The 19,022-nt window shown below is 47.8% G+C and overlaps 1 protein-coding gene across 1 annotated transcript in view; it reads right to left on the bottom strand.

The window, feature by feature from the left end:
* The window catches only part of SLC18A2 (solute carrier family 18 member A2), a 39,322-nt gene that overhangs the window by 6,377 nt on the left and 13,923 nt on the right, over positions 1-19,022 (bottom strand). Inside the window, exons 10-15 of the mRNA XM_032422998.1 lie at positions 17,304-17,399; positions 7,627-7,705; positions 7,395-7,446; positions 6,693-6,756; positions 4,849-4,968; positions 4,578-4,711 (exon numbers count right to left, since the gene is read on the bottom strand). Coding sequence (XP_032278889.1) covers positions 4,578-4,711; positions 4,849-4,968; positions 6,693-6,756; positions 7,395-7,446; positions 7,627-7,705; positions 17,304-17,399 — 545 coding nt within the window. The remainder of the gene's footprint in view (positions 1-4,577; positions 4,712-4,848; positions 4,969-6,692; positions 6,757-7,394; positions 7,447-7,626; positions 7,706-17,303; positions 17,400-19,022) is intronic.

Here is a 19,022-nt window from a genome sequence, read left to right as displayed (position 1 = left end):
AGGTCCTATCCCAGCACCTCCGTGACTTCCCCGCAAGGGAAGGACAGGTCCCACAGCATGCCCGGGTGGGTGAAGTGTTCAGGGACAGCTGTATGGAGGAGATGGGGCATGAGCTGAACCTGGAAGGATGGGAAGGATGGGCACAGCAAAGGAGCTGTGAGCACAGTATGAATTATCTACTCAACGAGCCACTATGTAAAACAGGGCCACGGGCGCCTGGGTGGCTCAGTCGGTTAAGCGGCTGACTCTCGATTTCGGCTCAGGTCATGATCTCGGAGGGTCATGGGATTGAGCCCCACACTGGGCTCCACACTCAGCGAGCAGTCTGCTTGGGCTTCTCTCTCTCCCTCTCCCTCTGACCACCTCCCCCAACTAGCACACTTGCTCACTCTCTCACTCTCTCTCTCTCTCTCTCAAAAAGAATATAAAAATAAAATAATGAAATAAAAACAGACAATAAGTGAGCCAGCCTGACCACCACAGAGGTCTGATGTTGAGGTACATAGACATTAATTAGAAAGACCAACCAGAACCAGACTGCAGGGCCCTGAATGCCAGGCAAGGGGCCTTGATCCCTGACCCACAGGCAGCAAGAGCCTTGGGAAGAATGGCCATCATTCTACCCCTCTCATAACTGCCCTCTCTTGGTTCACCCCCCTTAGACCTGACTCTGCATATATGTAGACTTCTTAAGGACCCAGAAACCTAACACTGGGCACCTAGTACGGACTCAAACAGCTGTTGCAAGGGAAGTTCAGACTGATGATAGGAGCATCGAACAGACTTCAGTGGTCAGAAGTTATCAGTGCAGCCAAATCACATTTGCACACAAAGCCTATTCCAGATAAATAAGTTTTCTTTCTTGAAATATTGTTTTGTAGCTTTTAAAACCTAGCTTACTGGCTTCTGAACCTCTTTTGAAAGAATGTGTGACATCTGCTTTTATAACAAGTTATATGTGATCAAATAAGCCAGACGGCATCTGTAATATTCCCAAAGAGCCAGGGACAGAGAGGGGTGAACAGGAGAGAGTGGGTAAGTCAAGCGCATAGGGGCCACGAGGAGCGCGGCTCATGGAGCCGCCAGGTAATTTAAGCCAGCACTCTGCTGGGGAACAAGGTGTGTCCGACTCTCCACCGAAGACAACAGAGGAAGGAGGAGGGGGTCTGAATTCCGAGCAGAGCCCAGTTACTGAGAACTGAACCCCTGCCAAGCGCCTGGCTTCCTATCAGACACAGAGCAGAGTGAGGCTCTCCAAAGTGGTAAAAGCCTTGTTGGACCAAATGACGTATATAAATTAAATACACAGTAGGATACTCAGACAGGAAAAGCATTGAAGCATAAGCCCCTCCAGGCTTGGAGATTTTGAGATACACCAGGCCTGTATGCTGAAAAGTTTTATTTACTGTATCTAAAAAAAAAATTTAGTGATGGTTGTGCATACCCACTATGTAAATGCCCTGCAAAGGGACACATTTCTGTAAATAGATTGTAACATGCAGGTCTTTGCCTGGCCCCTGCATTCAGGAAACAGTAGCAGGAAGGACTCTCTGGAAACAACTATGAGAGAGCCAAGAGTCATCCAGGAAAACAAGCTGTGATCTCAAACACCAACCTTCCTGTCTGGGCCACAACCAGAAACTTCAAGAGTAAGATGTAAGAAACGTGCCCTATCTTCAAAAATAATTCTTCAACCTGAAAAAATATCCATACCAGCACACAGCTGTTCTCAACTGGGTATTCTGAGAATCACAGGCTGCATGTCATTGTCGTGTACCTAAAACACAGTTGTCCTCACATGGCAGAGTGGATGTTTCTTATACTTGCAAAGGGACCTGAGTAACAAACAGGTTTTTTTCTCCCTCTGTACTTATGAAAGGGAGGGAGGGAGGGAGGGAGGGAGAGGGAGGGAGGAAGGAAGGAAGGGAGAGAAAGAGAAAGAGAGAAAGAGAGAGGGAGAGGAAAGGAAAGGGAAAGGAAAGGAAGAAAGAAGGAAATCAAGTACACCAAATAGAAAAAAACACTCAAGTGCTCACAAACTAGTTCATGATTCTATGACTGGGGACCCATGAAAACAGCATTTGATCCTTCAATATAAAATAGCTGAAGCCCAAATGCCTCATTACCAGAGCGTTGCCTAATGAAAGAATTAATTGCTACGGTTTATAGGCCTTCTTCAGGCTCTCCTGTCCCCCATGCATCTGGTAACTGCTCATCCTGAACACCAGCACTGGTCGGGATTGGATTTTCTCAAGCGGGCAGTAATCACTTCTGTCCCCTCCGTGGCACACTGCCGGCCCGGCCTCCCCCCCCCCCCCCCCCCCCACCCCCGATCATTAGGTTGCTTCCTGCTCCGTGAGTAGGCAGCTGCCGCCGGCCACCCACAAAGGCTACCATCCCATGGGGCAAACGGAATCCAGTGTGATACCTTCGATCACGGGCAGCGATTACGGGCGGCGAGATGCGCATTTTCTCAAGTTTTTAAGGATTCCTCTTGCCAGGCATGCATTAAGGATTTTGACATTTTACAGTGAAAGTGGCTTTCTGGAAGCCTGCAATTCTTGTTGCTTTGCCTCTCAAGATCGTCTCTTTCACTTCCTGGGCATTGTCAAGTGAACTAAAGGACGGATTTACATGAGGGAAGAGAAGAGGCACCGGGGGCCTGCCTCCTGCCCGGCGTCATGTGGACCCACAGTGGCAGCTGGTGGGCAGGCTGATCCCCCAGCTCACCCTCGGACCTCGCTCATCTCGCTCATTTCCTCCGACGCCCCAGATAAGCCATCGCGCTGCTGCCGACACACAGATAACCCAACAGCCACTAATGTCCGCTGCTTGGCCAGGGAAACCCATTCAGCAGTCCTGGGGTCTCAGTAGCCCAAGGAAGTGCTCACCTCACAGAGGGGACAAAGGGACAATAGCAGGGGCCCTCTGGGCAGACAGCAAATCAGAGCATTCAGTAAAAGCAAAAAAGAAGTATAGGGTGGTACTGGAAATAGTAACACATTTGCTGAATGAACATTTCCTGTGTGCTAAGCATGGGGCTAAGCGCCCTGTGGGATTCTCCTCCGAATGCTCCCAGCCAGCCAGTGAGGCAGACGCGGTCATTTCCCCATGGGACAGTTTGGCTCCAGGGCCATGCCAGCCCTTCACTATCTCCCAAGAATCGTAAACAGTCCCCTGGGTGACAGGAGCATTCGTAGGTGATTTGTCTTTTTTTGGTCAAAAAGGGTTGGGAGTAACCTTCCTTCAGCCTTAATCAAATTGATAATGGTGGCAACAGAATGACAGTTTTTAGTTGTTGCACTGAGAATTTTCTGACCCTGATTTGGGCAAGGCACTGTGTGGGGGTCAGGCCGGGAGACAGGTCGGATGATCAATAAAGCACTATGGTTGTTCAGCATCTAAGCAAGAGGAAGGAAGAAAGGGTGGTTTCCATCGGGATATTTCCACAACACCTTCCACTCCTTTTCTTTGCATCGAACGGGTCCTGAGTGATTCAAAATTACCGCTTTACATCCTGTATAATAAAGGGCATAAGACCAGTGCCCAATGCAGAATATATTATTTAAATATATTGAAGGAATTAATGAATACAAAGAATGCTCCAAACAAATAAAGGCCGCACATGGCCTAACTTTAGAATCTGTGTCTGTTTTTAAACCTACTCTTTGGGGAAAATCATAAAAGGGCAGTTCGAGAAATGCCAAAGCATCAAGACCCATTTCAGTTCAACCGTCAGAAAGAACTTCGGATGTACCCCCAAGAGAACATCACAAGTGAACCTCATAATCACAAAAATACTGTCTCTCCCTGCCTTGGTTATCTCATTCATTCTTAATCTAAACCACTCTTCTTCCAGCTGGACGAGAATCTGTCACCATGGGAGGTTTTAAAAACTCCACCACCACGTATGAAGGCTGTCAGGTTAACACGACTAATGCATTTCAAAATTCAAGTTTAGAATCAATAAGTGAATCTGTTCAGAAGAGGAACACCTTATACTCAATTCTATATCTTTCATCTAGTTACGATTCTGGTTATAAAATTGTGAATTTAAAGGTTAGACATGCCCCTGTGTGCCCAGAGGCACATATATGATAGTTTTCCAAAATGCTCTGTTATCTACACCAAAACCATCTCCAGAATCTTTTGCAGTAAGGACTAAAACACTATTAGTGAAAGCTGTAAAGCTCAGGAGAAAAGCAAACAGCACCAAAAATGGCTAATCTTAGGACTCGGCACAGGAGGCAAAAAAAAATAATATTCAAGATTTTCAAGAACTGAAGAAAATTACATTGAACTACCCCATGTCTGGTTGACAAAAGAGCTACACAGACTGCTAACATAAGTATAAAAGTCATTTCATTCTTCACATTTACAAACGAAATGCTTGATACAGTAAAAAAATCTATGGTCCATGTGGTATAAACTCAAAAGGAACTTTGACCATTTATGTTTGGGGAATTCTGTCCAAAAGGAGCAGAAACATATTTTATAATTCAACCATGAAGAAACTATCCAGAACACCATGCTAAAATGATCAAGAAACACTTGACTGCGGCCTAAAATTTTCTTACCATTTTTTCTTCCTTGGCAGGTGGACTTCGAAGAAAAAAGCAGAGAGGAGCAAAAAGAATATCAATTATTCCAATGATGGTCATGAGCCATGGAAATCCGATTGCCTTTGCAATAGCCCCACCAGCAGAAGGACCTTTCAGGAAACAGAGAATTAGATCGACCTCTCTCCAGATGTCTCACAGATAGGAAGATACAAAAGTTTAAATAATTTTCAATCAGCATGATCATGCATTAAGCTAAAACATTGTTTTGAAGAGCCAGCGTCCTTACCTATGGCATATCCCATGCAGAAGGCCACATCTGCAATGGCATACACGCTCCCGTAGACAGACACATGCCGCAGGTCGACCAGGTAGCCCATGATGGGCATCATTGATGAATCCACCATTCCTGTGGACAGTCAGAGAACATGGTCTATGGAAAATGGATGTAACCCAAAAATGTGGGGAATATCGGGGACTGTGTCCTAACCTCACAACCCCACCAGCTCTTCCCCAGTGGTCATCACCACCTGTGAGTCTCAAGGCAGGCTGCCTGAGGCATACCCTTCACTGAAGACAGACTGTCGGTCACTGAGGCTGGGACTGGAACCCAGGCCACCTTTGCCTGTTCTCCACCTTACCTCACCTGTCCTCTACGGTCTGAAGGGCCCATCTTCCAGGGGAGGGCCCCCAGTCCTCTGGTGACTCACAGACCAGGCTTCACATCCAGTGGGGTGCCGGCTACCGGCTGCGTGGCCCCCTCACTTGCTTCCAGCTGGTGCTTTCCAGATTAACTCTCTTCCGGTCCACTGGCCCCTTGCCCTCACCCAGGGGCACACCTACAAACCTCACACACCCCCATCCTCATCCACAGCTTAGCCTCACACGCAGACCATAAGAAGAAGCTGGAAAGTATCAGGGAAGATGGGAAGGAATCAGAACATGAAGCTGTCTGAGAGGTCACCCTGCCCTGCTCAGGGAAGAGACTGAAAGAGGTCTGATTTGGGGCTCAAACAAACACCACGTCCAAGGCCAGTATTATAATCTCTTGTTCCTTCAACAGGCAGGGACAGGAAGCATAAAGAAAGAGCATGTGTGCTGAGTCCTGGCCTCAAGTCCCTGGCGGGGTGAGCACAGCCATTCCTTCTCTCTCCAAACACTGGCTTCCCCATCCATAAAGTGGTGCAGATAATGATGATTGGCTAAAATGAGACTGTATCATCCGTGGACGCCTCCAGCGGGGTACTCCAAAGTTAGCTCCCTCACCCCCACCAAGGACTAGCGGCAAGAAGAGGAGGGAAGTTTCTTTCATTCAATGAGTATTCCTTGATCCCTTAACATGTGGAGGGTGCTGGGGCCACGGGGTGAACAACATGGACAGAAGGGGTGGACGGGCCGCAAAGAGCTGAAACATGAATCACGGTTGTCACGGACACCATGAGGTGCTGTGTGAGGACAAACCTAACCCAGCCTGGGGAGTCCGCAGAGGCTCCCTTCTCTCTTTCCACGGTACCAAAGATTCAATTCTCACCTTTAGCTTGTGATAGATTTGGCATTTACTTTTATTAGGCCCCATGTGTATATTACAAATGAGAAACAAATGTATGCTATTTATCGAAAACGTTCACGAGACTGTTCCTAACATGTGACTATTCCTCCCATTACAGACTCGTCCCCTTTGCCGGTGAGAAGTCCCGCAGCACGGTGGTGATCGATATCTCTGTTCACCCTTTCTGTACCAAACCTCATAGAAAATACATGTGAGGTCTCTGCCCCCACCCCAGCCCGGTTCATAGGAGCAGCTCCGTGCACAGACCTGAGCCCAAACAAATGCGCTCTGAGCGAGGGATTCTCTTGTTTGCCCAAGGGCAGCAACGGAGTATCCGTTTGCTTCTGTAAATATCAGGCTTTTAAAAATACTGGTTTTCTGGAAATAAAGGACTAGTACGCAGAAGCAGGTATCTATCTGTAGATAATCGTCAGGCTGTACTTGAACGTGGCTGCCCACAGCCTCCTCTCAAGCTTCCGGAACTTTTAGGTTGAGAAACTACAGTCTGCCCAAATAAGAGGAGATCTTTCTTAGTTGTGGGGAAAACAAAGTTTCAAATTTAGGCATAAGGTTATGCAACTTACCGATTGCAAAACCAACTCCAAAGTTGGGAGCTATGAGTCCATAAATGTTTTTTGCAAAAGGAATCTGTAAGAGGAAATAAACATTACACGAGAATCGTGATATCCAACTGCAAATCTTCTGGGAAAACCTTAAAGACATGTTTTCTCTGGCCTGGGTGTGCATGTTTCCTTCTGAAAGAAATGGGAGAAAGGAAGAGGGTGCTGTCTGGGGAGAACCGGGACCTCTGAGTCTTTAAAAGTTGAAGCTGAAATGGGTTTTTGCGACCACCAAGGAAAACTCGCTGACTGCCATAGTTGAGATCAGCCTGGACCACACTCCACTCTGACAAGAACCAGAAGGCATACGGGCCATTGGTAGAAGGTGTTTTATTCTAGAAAAACATCTTGCTATTGTTTCAGGCTAGTTGTCTGAAAGTGTTTTAAGACACTGTAATGTTTAAGATGATGAGGGGGTAGTGACATTTACACTATGTAACAAAATATACTACAGAACCTCCAACTGACATAAAATGAAAATATATTCCTTGGAAAATCTTGTCCAAAGTGTTTAAGATGACAAAAAAATTAGAGGAAAATGGGAGATGTCATAAAACCAAATATCAACAAACTTTAAACAGCTGTAAAAGGTTTCCTGGGGATCCTGGCCCAAAGCAAAAGTTTTATTTACAGACCATTACCCCTTGTCAAATATCTTTTACTCACACATAAAATGCTGATTCCAACAATTATCATTCCTAGAAGAGCGCAAAGCCACCTACCAAGAAAACAAAAAAAGCACCTTCAATAAATGACCCCTCCGATTTTTTTCCCCAGTCCAATTTTTCAATAGAAATTAAAACAATTGCTTGTGATAACTAAGGCAGAAACATGCAGAATTTGCTTAAAAGAGCTACATTGTTCTAAGAGAGTGAGCGCTGTTCGCATTTCATCTTACCTCCCCATTTTGTGTGCGAGCATCCCAAAAATATTGGTTCCAATGAGATAAGAGATGCTAGCTGGCAAGAAAGCAATGCCTGTAAATTTATGAAAAGGACACCTTATCAGTATTGATTATCAGTCAAGTGTTAGAAAAAGTAATAATTGCCAGACACCATGATGGTGATTAGAACCGAGGAGAGAAGCCCTGGGGCAAGCACCCAAGCAGCTAATATCCGGCGGCTGACAGAGCCAGACTGGCCCCCACGGGCCTGACCCGTCCTCACAAAGCTGCTGAGACACTCCAGAAATGAAATCCATGCCTCTATCAACAGCTCCATCTTGCCTGGTGGTGGCTGCACGCGTGGCCTGATACGGGCGTCTCCCGCCACGGGAGCGGGGCCACCGCGACCCCACACGCGCCCCGGCCTCACCCCTTTGTTACTTTACCACAAGGAGGAAGACACGGGCATTGGGGAGAAAAACGGGAATGTTAAGGACCAAGAAAAAAGTTAAAATCATCCCAAACCCCATCACTCAGAGAATGAGCATGGGCATCCCCTCCCTAAGTTTATACACGCAAGTTCATACACAGATAAATGTGTGTCCATGGGATTTTAAGAAAAAACAAAAAACAAAACATGGGTTTGGACTACTGTTCTACACCCTGCTTCTTTCAACTAGCTTTATGAACATCTTTTCATGTCTAAAAAAATAAATGTCCACGTGGTCCTTTTCTGTGGCCGAGTCACGTGACGGACATTGACATGTCCAAGGTTTCCACGCGCTCCCAGGCACCTGGCATCCCCGGGCCAAGCCTGTGCCAATTTCCAGGTGCGGGTGGCGGTGGTCGCCTTGAACGTCGTCTCTGCATTAAACAGAAAGTCCTCGAGTCTGACCTGCCCGGCTGCTGGGAATTTGTCCACATCAGCTCCGTGTGGTCCCCATCCGTTATCAGGACAATAGACAATCTCTTCTCAAAAGATGGCTTTTTTCAAACTAGTCATACTTTTTTTTTTTTTTTTTTAAGATTTTATTTATTTACTTGATAGAGGGATAGAGAGCACAAGCAGGGGGAGTGGCAGGCAGAGGGAGTGGGAGAGGGAGAAGCAGGCTTCCCGCTGAGCAGGGGGCCCGATGTGGGGCTCGATCCCAGGACCCTGTGATCATGACCTGAGCCGAAGGCAGACGCTTAACGACTGAGCCACCCAGGTGCCCCAAACTAGTCATACTTTTAATGTTCTTCTTGGACTCAGTTATGCCAGATTTGATTCTAAGCCCTGCCCACTCATGGTGAACGTTGCTCAGTCCTCGATCCCATGACTGCGCGAGCTAGACACGCATGCCGGATACTAGATGGCCAGCAGGTAAGCACTGGAAATGCCCACGGCCCGGGGCCCTTCTTGTCCCGGCAGCTCGGCAGCGTGCAGACAGACAAGTGTGATCTCGCCCCTTCAAGGACACAGCAGCCTCCCCCGCACCTCTCTAAGCACGAATGCAAGCCATCAAACCCTCCAGAGAGGCTGAGCCTTCCAGCACAGGAGGGACTTCAAAATGATTAGGTTCAGGAGCGAAATCCAAAACCAAATCATCCTAGGCTTGGTGATCTGGGAAATAATAATAAAGAGCAATCTCATTTTCATGTTCCAGGAAACCATTTCCGTCACACTTGTCATAGGGGCGGCCAGATGATTGTTGGGTGTAATCGGATTCAGTAAACGTGACTGATAGCACGGCCCCGGCTCAGCGCTACAGTGAAGACAATGACCACAATGTGGCTCTGGTCGCCATGAGCGCGTCTTCAAAGGAAGGAAGCAGATGACGCCTGAACTGGGACATGGCTATGTTAGGGACTGACGAACACAGGTATGGATGCAGTGCTCTGGGAACCCAGAAGCTCCCCAAAGTAGCCGGTAATTAGGCCTAACCTTGACCACAATGTTGTCGAGTTAGTCTGGAGACATAAGAAATCACGAAGGCCTTGGTCTCAGGATGAGTGTCTCTGGGGTTCGGGGAGGAGGTAAATCAAGGAAGGAAGCAAAGTATGAGATAAATAACGGCACAGGGGCCATGATAAAGAGCCACCAACGTTGCGTCTCAGCGTCCGAGAAACAAAAGGAGAACGGAGGGGAAGGGCCTCGACCCCCTCCTGGAAAGCAGCTGCACTTCCTCCCGGACGATTACTGCTCTGGAGGACTGAGGTCCCAGATTGGAAGATCCAATTTTTCTAGAAAAGCCTGAACTCAAGGGTCTTACATGAAACCTCCTGGGATTTGTAAATGTTGGCAACTACTTTTTAAAAACGTAAAGCCCTTGCAGGCTGACACTGAAGCACCGACCAAAACCCACCTATGGGCTGAACTCCGGTCCACAGACACCGCGGTAACCTGGAGCCAAAGGACGTGGATGGCAGAGAACCGGCCGGGAGCCCTGCCTCCTGGTGAATCCGGATTCTGGGAGCAAAGCCTCAAAGCAGGGTCAGCGACATGCTCCCGAGGAAGCCACAGATCAGCCACAGCTTCCGGACTTACGAATGGGGTGCTAAGCTCACCCGTGGGACCCGCCTGTGGACGCACCTGATTTTCCATAGACGGCAAATACTCTCAGGTGGCAAACTCCAGTTTCATGCTTCTCCGGGAGAAAGCACCAGAAGTAAGGCAAGAAACAAGATGTTCCTTTCAGCTAGACACGGACTAGCGGAGGCTCCGGGGGGTCACCGTAACCTCTCAGAGCCCGAGAAACAGCGACCGCTCCTACAGCACGCATCTCATAGGAAGGCTTTGAGGTTCCAAGGGCAACTAGTCCTCCCCGTCTGACTCCCCTGCCCTGTCCCTCCCTGTGAGCTCCTTCCTGCCATTTCACCCTGGCAGGCTGGCCTTCCCCAAACTGCAGTGATCTCCTAGCGGGCAGGGGTACCACAACACCTGTTCCCACCGCCCAGCTCCGGGTGGCACACACAGGTGCTCAGAACACGGCTGAGCACTTAGAGAAAAAAACCCGTGTAAGGACACTGACTTCACAGAACCAAAAGTACTGAGGGAGGCCACTGTCCCTTGAAGGCAGGGTCCCCTTTGTCCAGCAGCCTGCCTCTGGGGGGTGAGAGACGACAGTGTGGTCTGGAGCCAGGATCCTCTTTTCTTGACTTCCAGCTTCGGACCTCAGCCTCCAAGCCCCTGAGAGCTGATCTGCCACAGCTTTGCATCCTCTGTGTTGCCAGGGCCCCCACCACACCACACAACCTACAGAACCCGTTCTAGGAACTCAAAGAAACCTAGAAACCTCAGTGTGCCTCCCACAGCAGCCTGCCTGGTGTCCCAAGAGGAGACCACCTGGCTTTGCTCAGAGAGACCCGGGCTGGGAGCACTGCTCTTCCAGACAGATCTTTAAGGATGGTTCCTGCGAGGGGGAGGTGTCCTAACACCAAGCCCAAAGTTTGCCATCACTTCCACCCACTGGTCCCGGTGTGCATTCTGGACCTTCCACCTCCTCCCCCAGCCAGGCCACCCGCATGAGAGAAAATGCATCCCACCCATGGTTTGGCTTCCCCAGTGAACCACCACCAGGGCTCCGGGTCGTTCCCAGTGGCTGGGCATCCACTAACACCCTCGTGTACAAGTTCAAGTGACTCCTCTACCTTGAAACATGGTGCCCAGAACTGACCCCACCCAGCTCCATGCTGGGTGCACAACACGTGACCATAGCACCTGGGGAAGGGCCGAGGGAATGGCGGGGCTGGCTCCACCATCTGGCCCCTGGGCCACTCCAGGTTCTGGCGGCAGTCACGCCTGTTCAGCACCCGGGGAGCCGCCGCTCATGCTCACACAACCTTCGAGGGGCTCACGGCGCACTGACCCGCACCCCCACCCCGTCCCCGCCAGCGTCCGGGGGGCGTCTTCCACCCTAGGGCAGGACTCTACCTTCTCACCAGAGGGATTCCTCCTTGTCCTTTTCAGACCTTGGTTGGTGCCAGGGGAGATCTTTTAGGATCTGTCACCAACTGGCCAACTCTGTCCCTCCCCAAACCCGTATCCCCTGCAAATGCGACAAGAAGTCTCTGTCTGCCTCTTCCTGACACAAGGAGGAACGTGTTGATGGGCTGGCCTGCACACAGTGCGGGGGCCACACGTGGGAGCCTCCCCTTCTGCTGGGCCGCTGCTCTCCTCACAGGGGTGCCTGCACCTCCTCACTCACCCCTGCACCTATGAGAAAGTTCATCCACGGGGATCGTCTGCCCACCCCTGTGCTTCCATGGAAAGCCTGGCTTTGACCACCGGCTCGACGGGCACAAGAGGGCAAGGCTCAACCCACCATGAAGCCCCCAAGGAGCCGATGCTGGACATGCAGCCCCAGAGGGATGGTGGGAATGCGTCCGTGGGCTTCTTCCGAGCTCCGGATGACCCATTCCTGAGGCCACCATCTACCTCCTCTAAAAATTATGGCCGAAAACGCAGCGTTCAACAAAAGCCATCATGCGTCCCCTGGGCAGCTGGTAAGATTGTTTTGCTTTGACTTCACAGCTTATGGTCTTTTTCCAGAAATGCCGAGGGAAGCAGAGGGGCAGAAGGGACTGGAGAGAGAGCTGACACATGACCTTGCACCGGGAGGGGAGGCCGCCCGGGCCTCCCGAGAACAGCTGTGCACCCTGCCGGCGGGTCCTCACCTCCACCCTCAGTCCTCATACTGCATCCCCCCCGCCCCGTGGCCTCCTCACCCCAAGGCTCCGAGGGGCCTGAGGGGCTCTGGGAGAGGTGCTCCGCGCACATTGGAGGACATGGCAGAACAGGTGCAGATACGGGATTCTCTTGAAACACAAGTCTGTGTCGGAGGCAGGAAGGGCGTGAGCTCAGGGTGGAAATGTGCAACGGGCGGACCATCTGGCCCAGGAGATAAGCCCAAGAGGATCTCCTGATAAAACCGAGGTGGCCTGCAGCCTGTTATCTAACCCAGAAGGCCCCGGCCTCTGATGGACTTCAGGACTTTCTAAAGAAAACCTCAGGCTGCGTCTGGAGAGGAAAAGGATGGAGCAGCCGAGGTGCCCTGCTCATGGCCCAGATGCATTCAGTCAGGAAAGAAGTCAGTTAGGTGGGGACAAGAGAAACACCAGAAAAGGGCTTCAGCCCAAGAGCGCTCGCAAAGCGAATGCAGAGGCTCTGTGGACCCCGCAGTGCGCACACCAAGTGCCGTGGGGGATGAGGGGCGCCTCCTGGAAACACCCGAGGCCCAAACCACCATGGGGAGAAACGGCGCCCACGGGGGTAACGGCCAGCGTGGGCAACAAGACAGGAAGAGCGGCTCTTCATCTTTTATAAAACTCCCGGTTAGAGAAAGTCCTTCCCTCTGCAAAGTGGTATGCCTTCCCTGGGAGCTTCGGGTCTCTGGGTCTCCTCTGGCATCTCCCTTGCCAGGAGGTTCTGAGCTAAATTTCTAAGAACCAGCCTTAGGTTTGCTCCAAGAATCCTTCCTCTGTGGCTGAATGACTCTTGCTGTTTGGGGCGTGGTTTTGATTTTGTTTGTGACGTCATTTATATACCCTAAAGCTCCCCCTTTGCAAGTGTACCGTTCACAGCGTTGTGCAACCATCAGCACTATTTGTTTCCAAACTACTTGTATCGCCCCAAAGAGAAACCCCACACCCAATAGCAGCCCCTCCTCATGCTGCCCTGCCCCAAGCAATTTGGGACTTTTTAAGGAAGGATTATTTGATGAAAGAACACAGCGAATCAGTGCAGCGTCCATAAGAGCTGGGGTAGGGACAAGTGTGAACCAGGAAGCAGCATCTAGCAAGATGTCATGGCAGAGGGAATAGAAAGTTGCCTGTGGGAAGGCTGGGGGCACTAAAAATGTCAGCTTCACTTGGAACTGAGAATCTCCATCCAAAGATGGCAATTTATAAGCTGAGAGAACTATGAAAAGAAAATAAATCCCCAGGAAGGATAATCAATAAATTCTTAAAGAAAAAGGTGTGCGTGCAGGGACTAGCTGTCCAGATATTCAACAACGTCCTAAAGCTCCAGTAATCAAATAGGAGGATCTTGACACAGAAATTCCTGCCGACTAATGGAACAGAACAGAGAACCCAGAAACAGACCCAAGGACACACAGTCATTTCAAGTATGATAAAGGTGGGAAAAACTGGGTGGACACTTAGGGTAACTGGCTAGTCATACAGAAAACAGTAACACCAGATCCTTCTCACACACCATGCACCTAAATTAAGTCTGTGTAAATCCAAGATTTTCATGTAAAAAAACAAATCATAAATGAGGGGAAAATATGGATGACAAAAATAATCTCCACATGGGAAAGGTCTCGCCTTGAAATGACAAGGACACGAAGGGGCGGACCACTAACCCTGACTAGCGGCATCTTAAATGTTCTGAGTTGGGGCGGGGGGGGGAGTCCATTTATAAACTCAAAAGACATACAACAAGACAGAGGCAATATTTGCAAAACATCTGATAAAGGATTAATATCAATATACAAAGAACATTTAAAATCAGTAAGGGCAAAACTCCCCAGAAAAAATGGGCAAAGTATATTAATAAGAAATCCACATAGAGGAAATAGATATAGCTAAGAAACATGAAAAAATGCTCAACTGCAAAGAATTTGTAAAAAGAAATCAAAATGAGACCCCCCCACCTTCTCACATACGCAACTGGGAAAGACAATACTTGTGTTAGTGCAATGTTACTAATTATCGAATGCCCGCTGAACTTTCAGGAATTTGCACACAGAAATACTTGCAAACATGAACGGGAATACATGTAAGAATATCTTGCTACAAGTATGGTTTCTATGGCAAAAACGAACTAACCAAAATGTCCAACAATAGGAACTGGCGGAAAATTTATGGTATAACCTTAAAATAGAACAATATCCAATCGTTAAATTGAATGTTGGGCTTCCAGTTAAACAGGGCACACTGAATCTATAGGTTTTTCTCTATTCCTATCCCAAATTCTGTTTAAATTTTAATAAAGGAACAAAAGAAAACTCCACACCCTCCCCTCAATGCCCAAAAACAAATAAAAGGAGAAAATGCAGTGAGAGGGAGGAAGCAGCAGAGTGAGAGCAGTGATGGACAAAGCAGAAAACACTGGAACCTTCCACCTGCACATGGGGCAGCCAACAAGAAGAAACAGCTTTTGTGCCTCAGAACCCAGAATATTCAGGAACTGAAGGCTCCAGGTACTGTGAATGTAAGGCTGAGTCTGTCAACTGGAAAGAGGGTTGAAAGGCTGTTTGAAGAGCACTTGGACCCTCCCACCTCTCAATCACTCACCCTGGCAGGAGAACAGCTTCTTTAGAGAAACTAAGCTCAATTGGCCCAGGGAGCCCAGGCAGCATGGAGACCAGGGATAACACGAGAGGCTGAGATAGGAAGGGAGTGGAAGTCTTCCTACTAAATGGTAAGAGGCTGTTATTTCAACAGCCTTTCCACACATCCAAAACCACTTAGAGTAAATATGAAAGGGCTCTTCAAATTTAAGATATGAAGACACCAATTACAAATATTTAATAGACTAGAAAATGAAGATGAAGAAATCAGTTATAGGGGTGCCTGGGTGGCTCATGGTCAAGCCTCTGCCTTCAGCTCAGGTCGTGATCTCTGGGTTCTGGGATCAAGCCCCACATCAGGCTCCTTGCTCAGCAGGGAGTTTGCTTCTCCCTCTGCCTCTCCCCCCTGCTTATGTGTGCATGCTCTCTCTCTCTCTCTCAAATGAATAAATAAAATCTTTAAAAAAAAAATCAGTGGAAATAAGAAAAAGACAAGAAATTAAAAGGATAAAGCACAGAGGGTCCAACATCAAAACAACAAGGGTAACAGTAAAAGAAAGAAAATGGAGTAGAGGAGAGGATTAATTAAGGAAATAATACAAAATGGTTTCCCGGAACTAAAAGGAGCAGCTTCCCAAGTGAACAAGCTAACCAAGCAAGTGCCCAGTAGAAGAAAACAGACCCCACTGCAAAAACCATCATAGACGCTCATAACCTAGAGAGGAAGAGATCCTTTCACCACTTACAGGGGATGGGGAATGAGAAGGACACTAGCCTCCTCAACAACAACCCTGGACACTAGAGCACAATAGGGCAGTGGCCTCAAAACTGAAGAAAAATAATTTCCAACCAAGAATCATATACCCAAATAGACTAAGTCAACCAAACATGAGAATAAAGATGTTTGTTGATATGCAGGATCTCTGAAAATTTTACATGCCATGCACCACCTCTCAGAAAGCAGCTAGAGGATGTGTTCTATCATAATGATAGAGCAAACCAAGAGAAAGGAATATAGAGGAGAAGGATACAGGAAACAGAAGAGAGGCAACGATGCCCAGATACTGGAAGAGGAAAGTCCTAGGATGACCTAGTGGTAAGTCCAGACTGAAGCAAGACAGAGTAATGTGAGACAAATGTCCACAAACAAGCAAAAACACAGATTAGGCTTGCTGATGTACTTGGCCACATTTAGAGGGCCTTTAACTTCTGCCAGAGTGTTTCGGAATATGTCCATAAATGCTACATTGAAAACTAAGAAAATGGAAAGACATGGCCATGACTAACTCCAGGAAAAACAAAAGTTTGTAAAAAGAAATAAACACAAAACTCTATATGGCTCTTCTTTGAACAATATTTACATAGTCACAATAATGTCAATACTGAATGCCAATCTAACCAACAACCATAATATAACTGTTTTAGGAAAACAGAAGTTGAGAAAACAGGTGAGTTGGTTGTTTGATGTTTTCAGGTAGAATAATGGCATTAAATCTCCATCTACCACATTAGGGAGCTGGTAGATAATGTCAGAAATTGGAGAACTTAAAAAAAAAAACAGCAGTTACACTTATTAGAGACATAAATTAGCAGAAAAAACAACCAAAAGCGTTGAAGATTAGCAAATCTAGGAAGGGGGTTGGAGATGGGGAGGTATAGGTCAAAGACTACTGGCTTTTTCATTATAATTCTAGTAATGCTAGTAATGTTCCACTTAAACATTAAGTACGTGTGTAACTGGTAAAAATTTAAATTTAATTAATTTTCAAAATTAAATCTACCCATCTGACCTGGAAACATGAACAAACAAGAGGTCACACAGTGATACAATTGGGAAGATTCCACTTGAGTTGGGCTTTTAAGCATCTCCTACGTGGTGATAAATGCAGAACCATCTGGGAAAAGACTCAAAACTATTAAAAATGAATATCATGGAGGACTGGGCTGGGAGGAAAAAGATGAACATGAGATTTTAAGATTCATTTCCTTGATCTGGGTCTGTTTTTTAAATAATAAAGTATGTATTACTTTCTAAATTAGAAATGTTAAAATTAATCCTCTTAAATCCTGTTAGCTTCTTTCACATAAATTTTATTGCTGTCCACATACATTTAACATAACTAGTCTAATTCAGAAACATGGGGAGACACTGAATGTATTTTTGCGCTCTCGTTTCTGCCCACGTCTGATGCCTCTATGCTAATTCTGTATCCATCAGGGATGATTAAAAAAAAAAAAACTGGAGCTGAAACAGACCCCAAAGCTCATTGCAACCCTAAGCATGAACCCCAGTAAGTGTCAAAGAGAAACCATCATTTTATCATCCTGGTACCTGCAGCTTGGCAGGGCTACAATGATAGGACTCGCCCGGAGGACAAAAATTCTAGAATCAGAAGCACCCACTCCAGTCCTTACCCAGCTGCCACTTGCGGGAACACATGGTCTCCATCATCCAGATGGGCAGGGCTGGCTCCAGCATGGCAATCCCCATGTTTGCAAAGCAGATGGACCCTTCAAGGGAGGGAGAGGGTTAGTGTGCTTCCATTTTGGGTCTTGAGCATCTCTTACTGATTCCAAACACAGTTAAACCCCACATGCCCGCAGCCAGAACAATCCACTTGGAGGCCCAGAACTTCTATTTGTGAGGAAAAGACAGACAACAGGTCAAGGGGAGACTGGGGAAGTTGGGTTTATTATTACTATCATCATCATCATTATTCTTATTCAATAATAATTAAATATTAAGTTAAATCTATTAAAATGAAATACTAATAACTGAAGTCAAATATTAAATTTTTTTTTTTTTTTAAAGATTTTTTATTTATTTATTTGAGAGAGAGAGAATGAGAGAGAGCAAGCACATGAGAGGGGGGAGGGTCAGAGGGAGAAGCAGACTCCCCGCCGAGCAGGGAGCCCGATGCGGGACTCGATCCAGGGACTCCAGGATCATGACCTGAGCCAAAGGCAGTCGCTTAACCAACTGAGCCACCCAGGTGCCCCAAGTCAAATATTAAATTTTAAACAAAGTATTAAGAAACAGTATTTTCAAACTAGAATCCCAGAGTCATAAAGGAATTGGAGGGAGCCTTAGAGGTCATTTGATTACCCATCCCAACCTCCTGGCAAAGGAGTTCCAATTTATTAACGAAGTAACTTGCCTGAGGCCGCCCACCCGTGTGGGCCCCTTCTAGACCACACACAGACCCCAGCAACTGGAGGCTCCTGCACCTAAGTTTTACTGTGCAATGAACACAGACATTTCTAAAGATGCCCTGGGATGTCCCCAAATCCAGTCCATTCAGTACAGATGGGCTGTTGAGGGATTTTTTTTTTTTTAAATCAACTATCCATATAGTGTATCTTTGCAAATATCCATTACCACCCTGTTAACCAGAACCCCTGGTAAAGGTAGAGCCACTGGGGGAGAAGACGCACGGGGCCTTCCCCCACAGTGCTGGGAGCTTCCTGTGCCATGTCCCCGACAACCTCTAACTTGCCAGAATCCTGATTCAAAGAACATTGTGCTGTGGTGATTAAGGGGCTCCTATAATGAAGAAAGGTTTTTTTCATGCTTCGTGACGTTACAGGTGGAACAGAGAAAGGATACGGACGTGACCAGCTCCCCCCACCTACCTGCTGCCCAGATTCAGGGTTGCAGGTTACTTGCCGTCTGTTCAGTAGGGCCAAACTGATACCGTTGCTATGTCTCCCCTGGGACCCAGGGCCCATGCTCTGAACCCCTCCTTGTCCAACTCTCACACAGCAAACCGACATCCCTGCGGTAAATCCACCCAGGGCCAGGCGCCGGGCACCCGGGGTCGGCCCCCAGCTCCAAAGCCTGCCCACCCGAAGCTGTTCCCCCAGCCCTGCCTTGCCCTTCTCATGCAAACCTCTGGCCTAGGAAACCTGCTCCTTCCCCAGGTGGCCCTGAGTGGTGTGGTAATAAAATCTCCTTTCAATAGCACTGACCTCTCTGGGTCATCACTCAGTCACCTTCATAAGTTAAAATCCCACCAGAACAAAGAAGACACCGCCTGGCCTCCAGGTCCCTCGGCCGAGGCTGCGTGGAGGTGTGACAGCCTGATATTCAGTGCTGGGTGGATCTTTCCTCCCTGAGTCAGGGTGAGGCGGGGA

This window comes from Phoca vitulina, unplaced genomic scaffold (assembly GCF_004348235.1).
Source record: "Phoca vitulina isolate PV1807 unplaced genomic scaffold, GSC_HSeal_1.0 scaffold28, whole genome shotgun sequence".
Taxonomy (NCBI): Eukaryota; Metazoa; Chordata; class Mammalia; order Carnivora; family Phocidae; genus Phoca; species Phoca vitulina.
The sequence above is the reverse complement of the archived record's forward strand: the minus strand, read 5'-3'. Positions and strand labels throughout refer to the sequence as shown.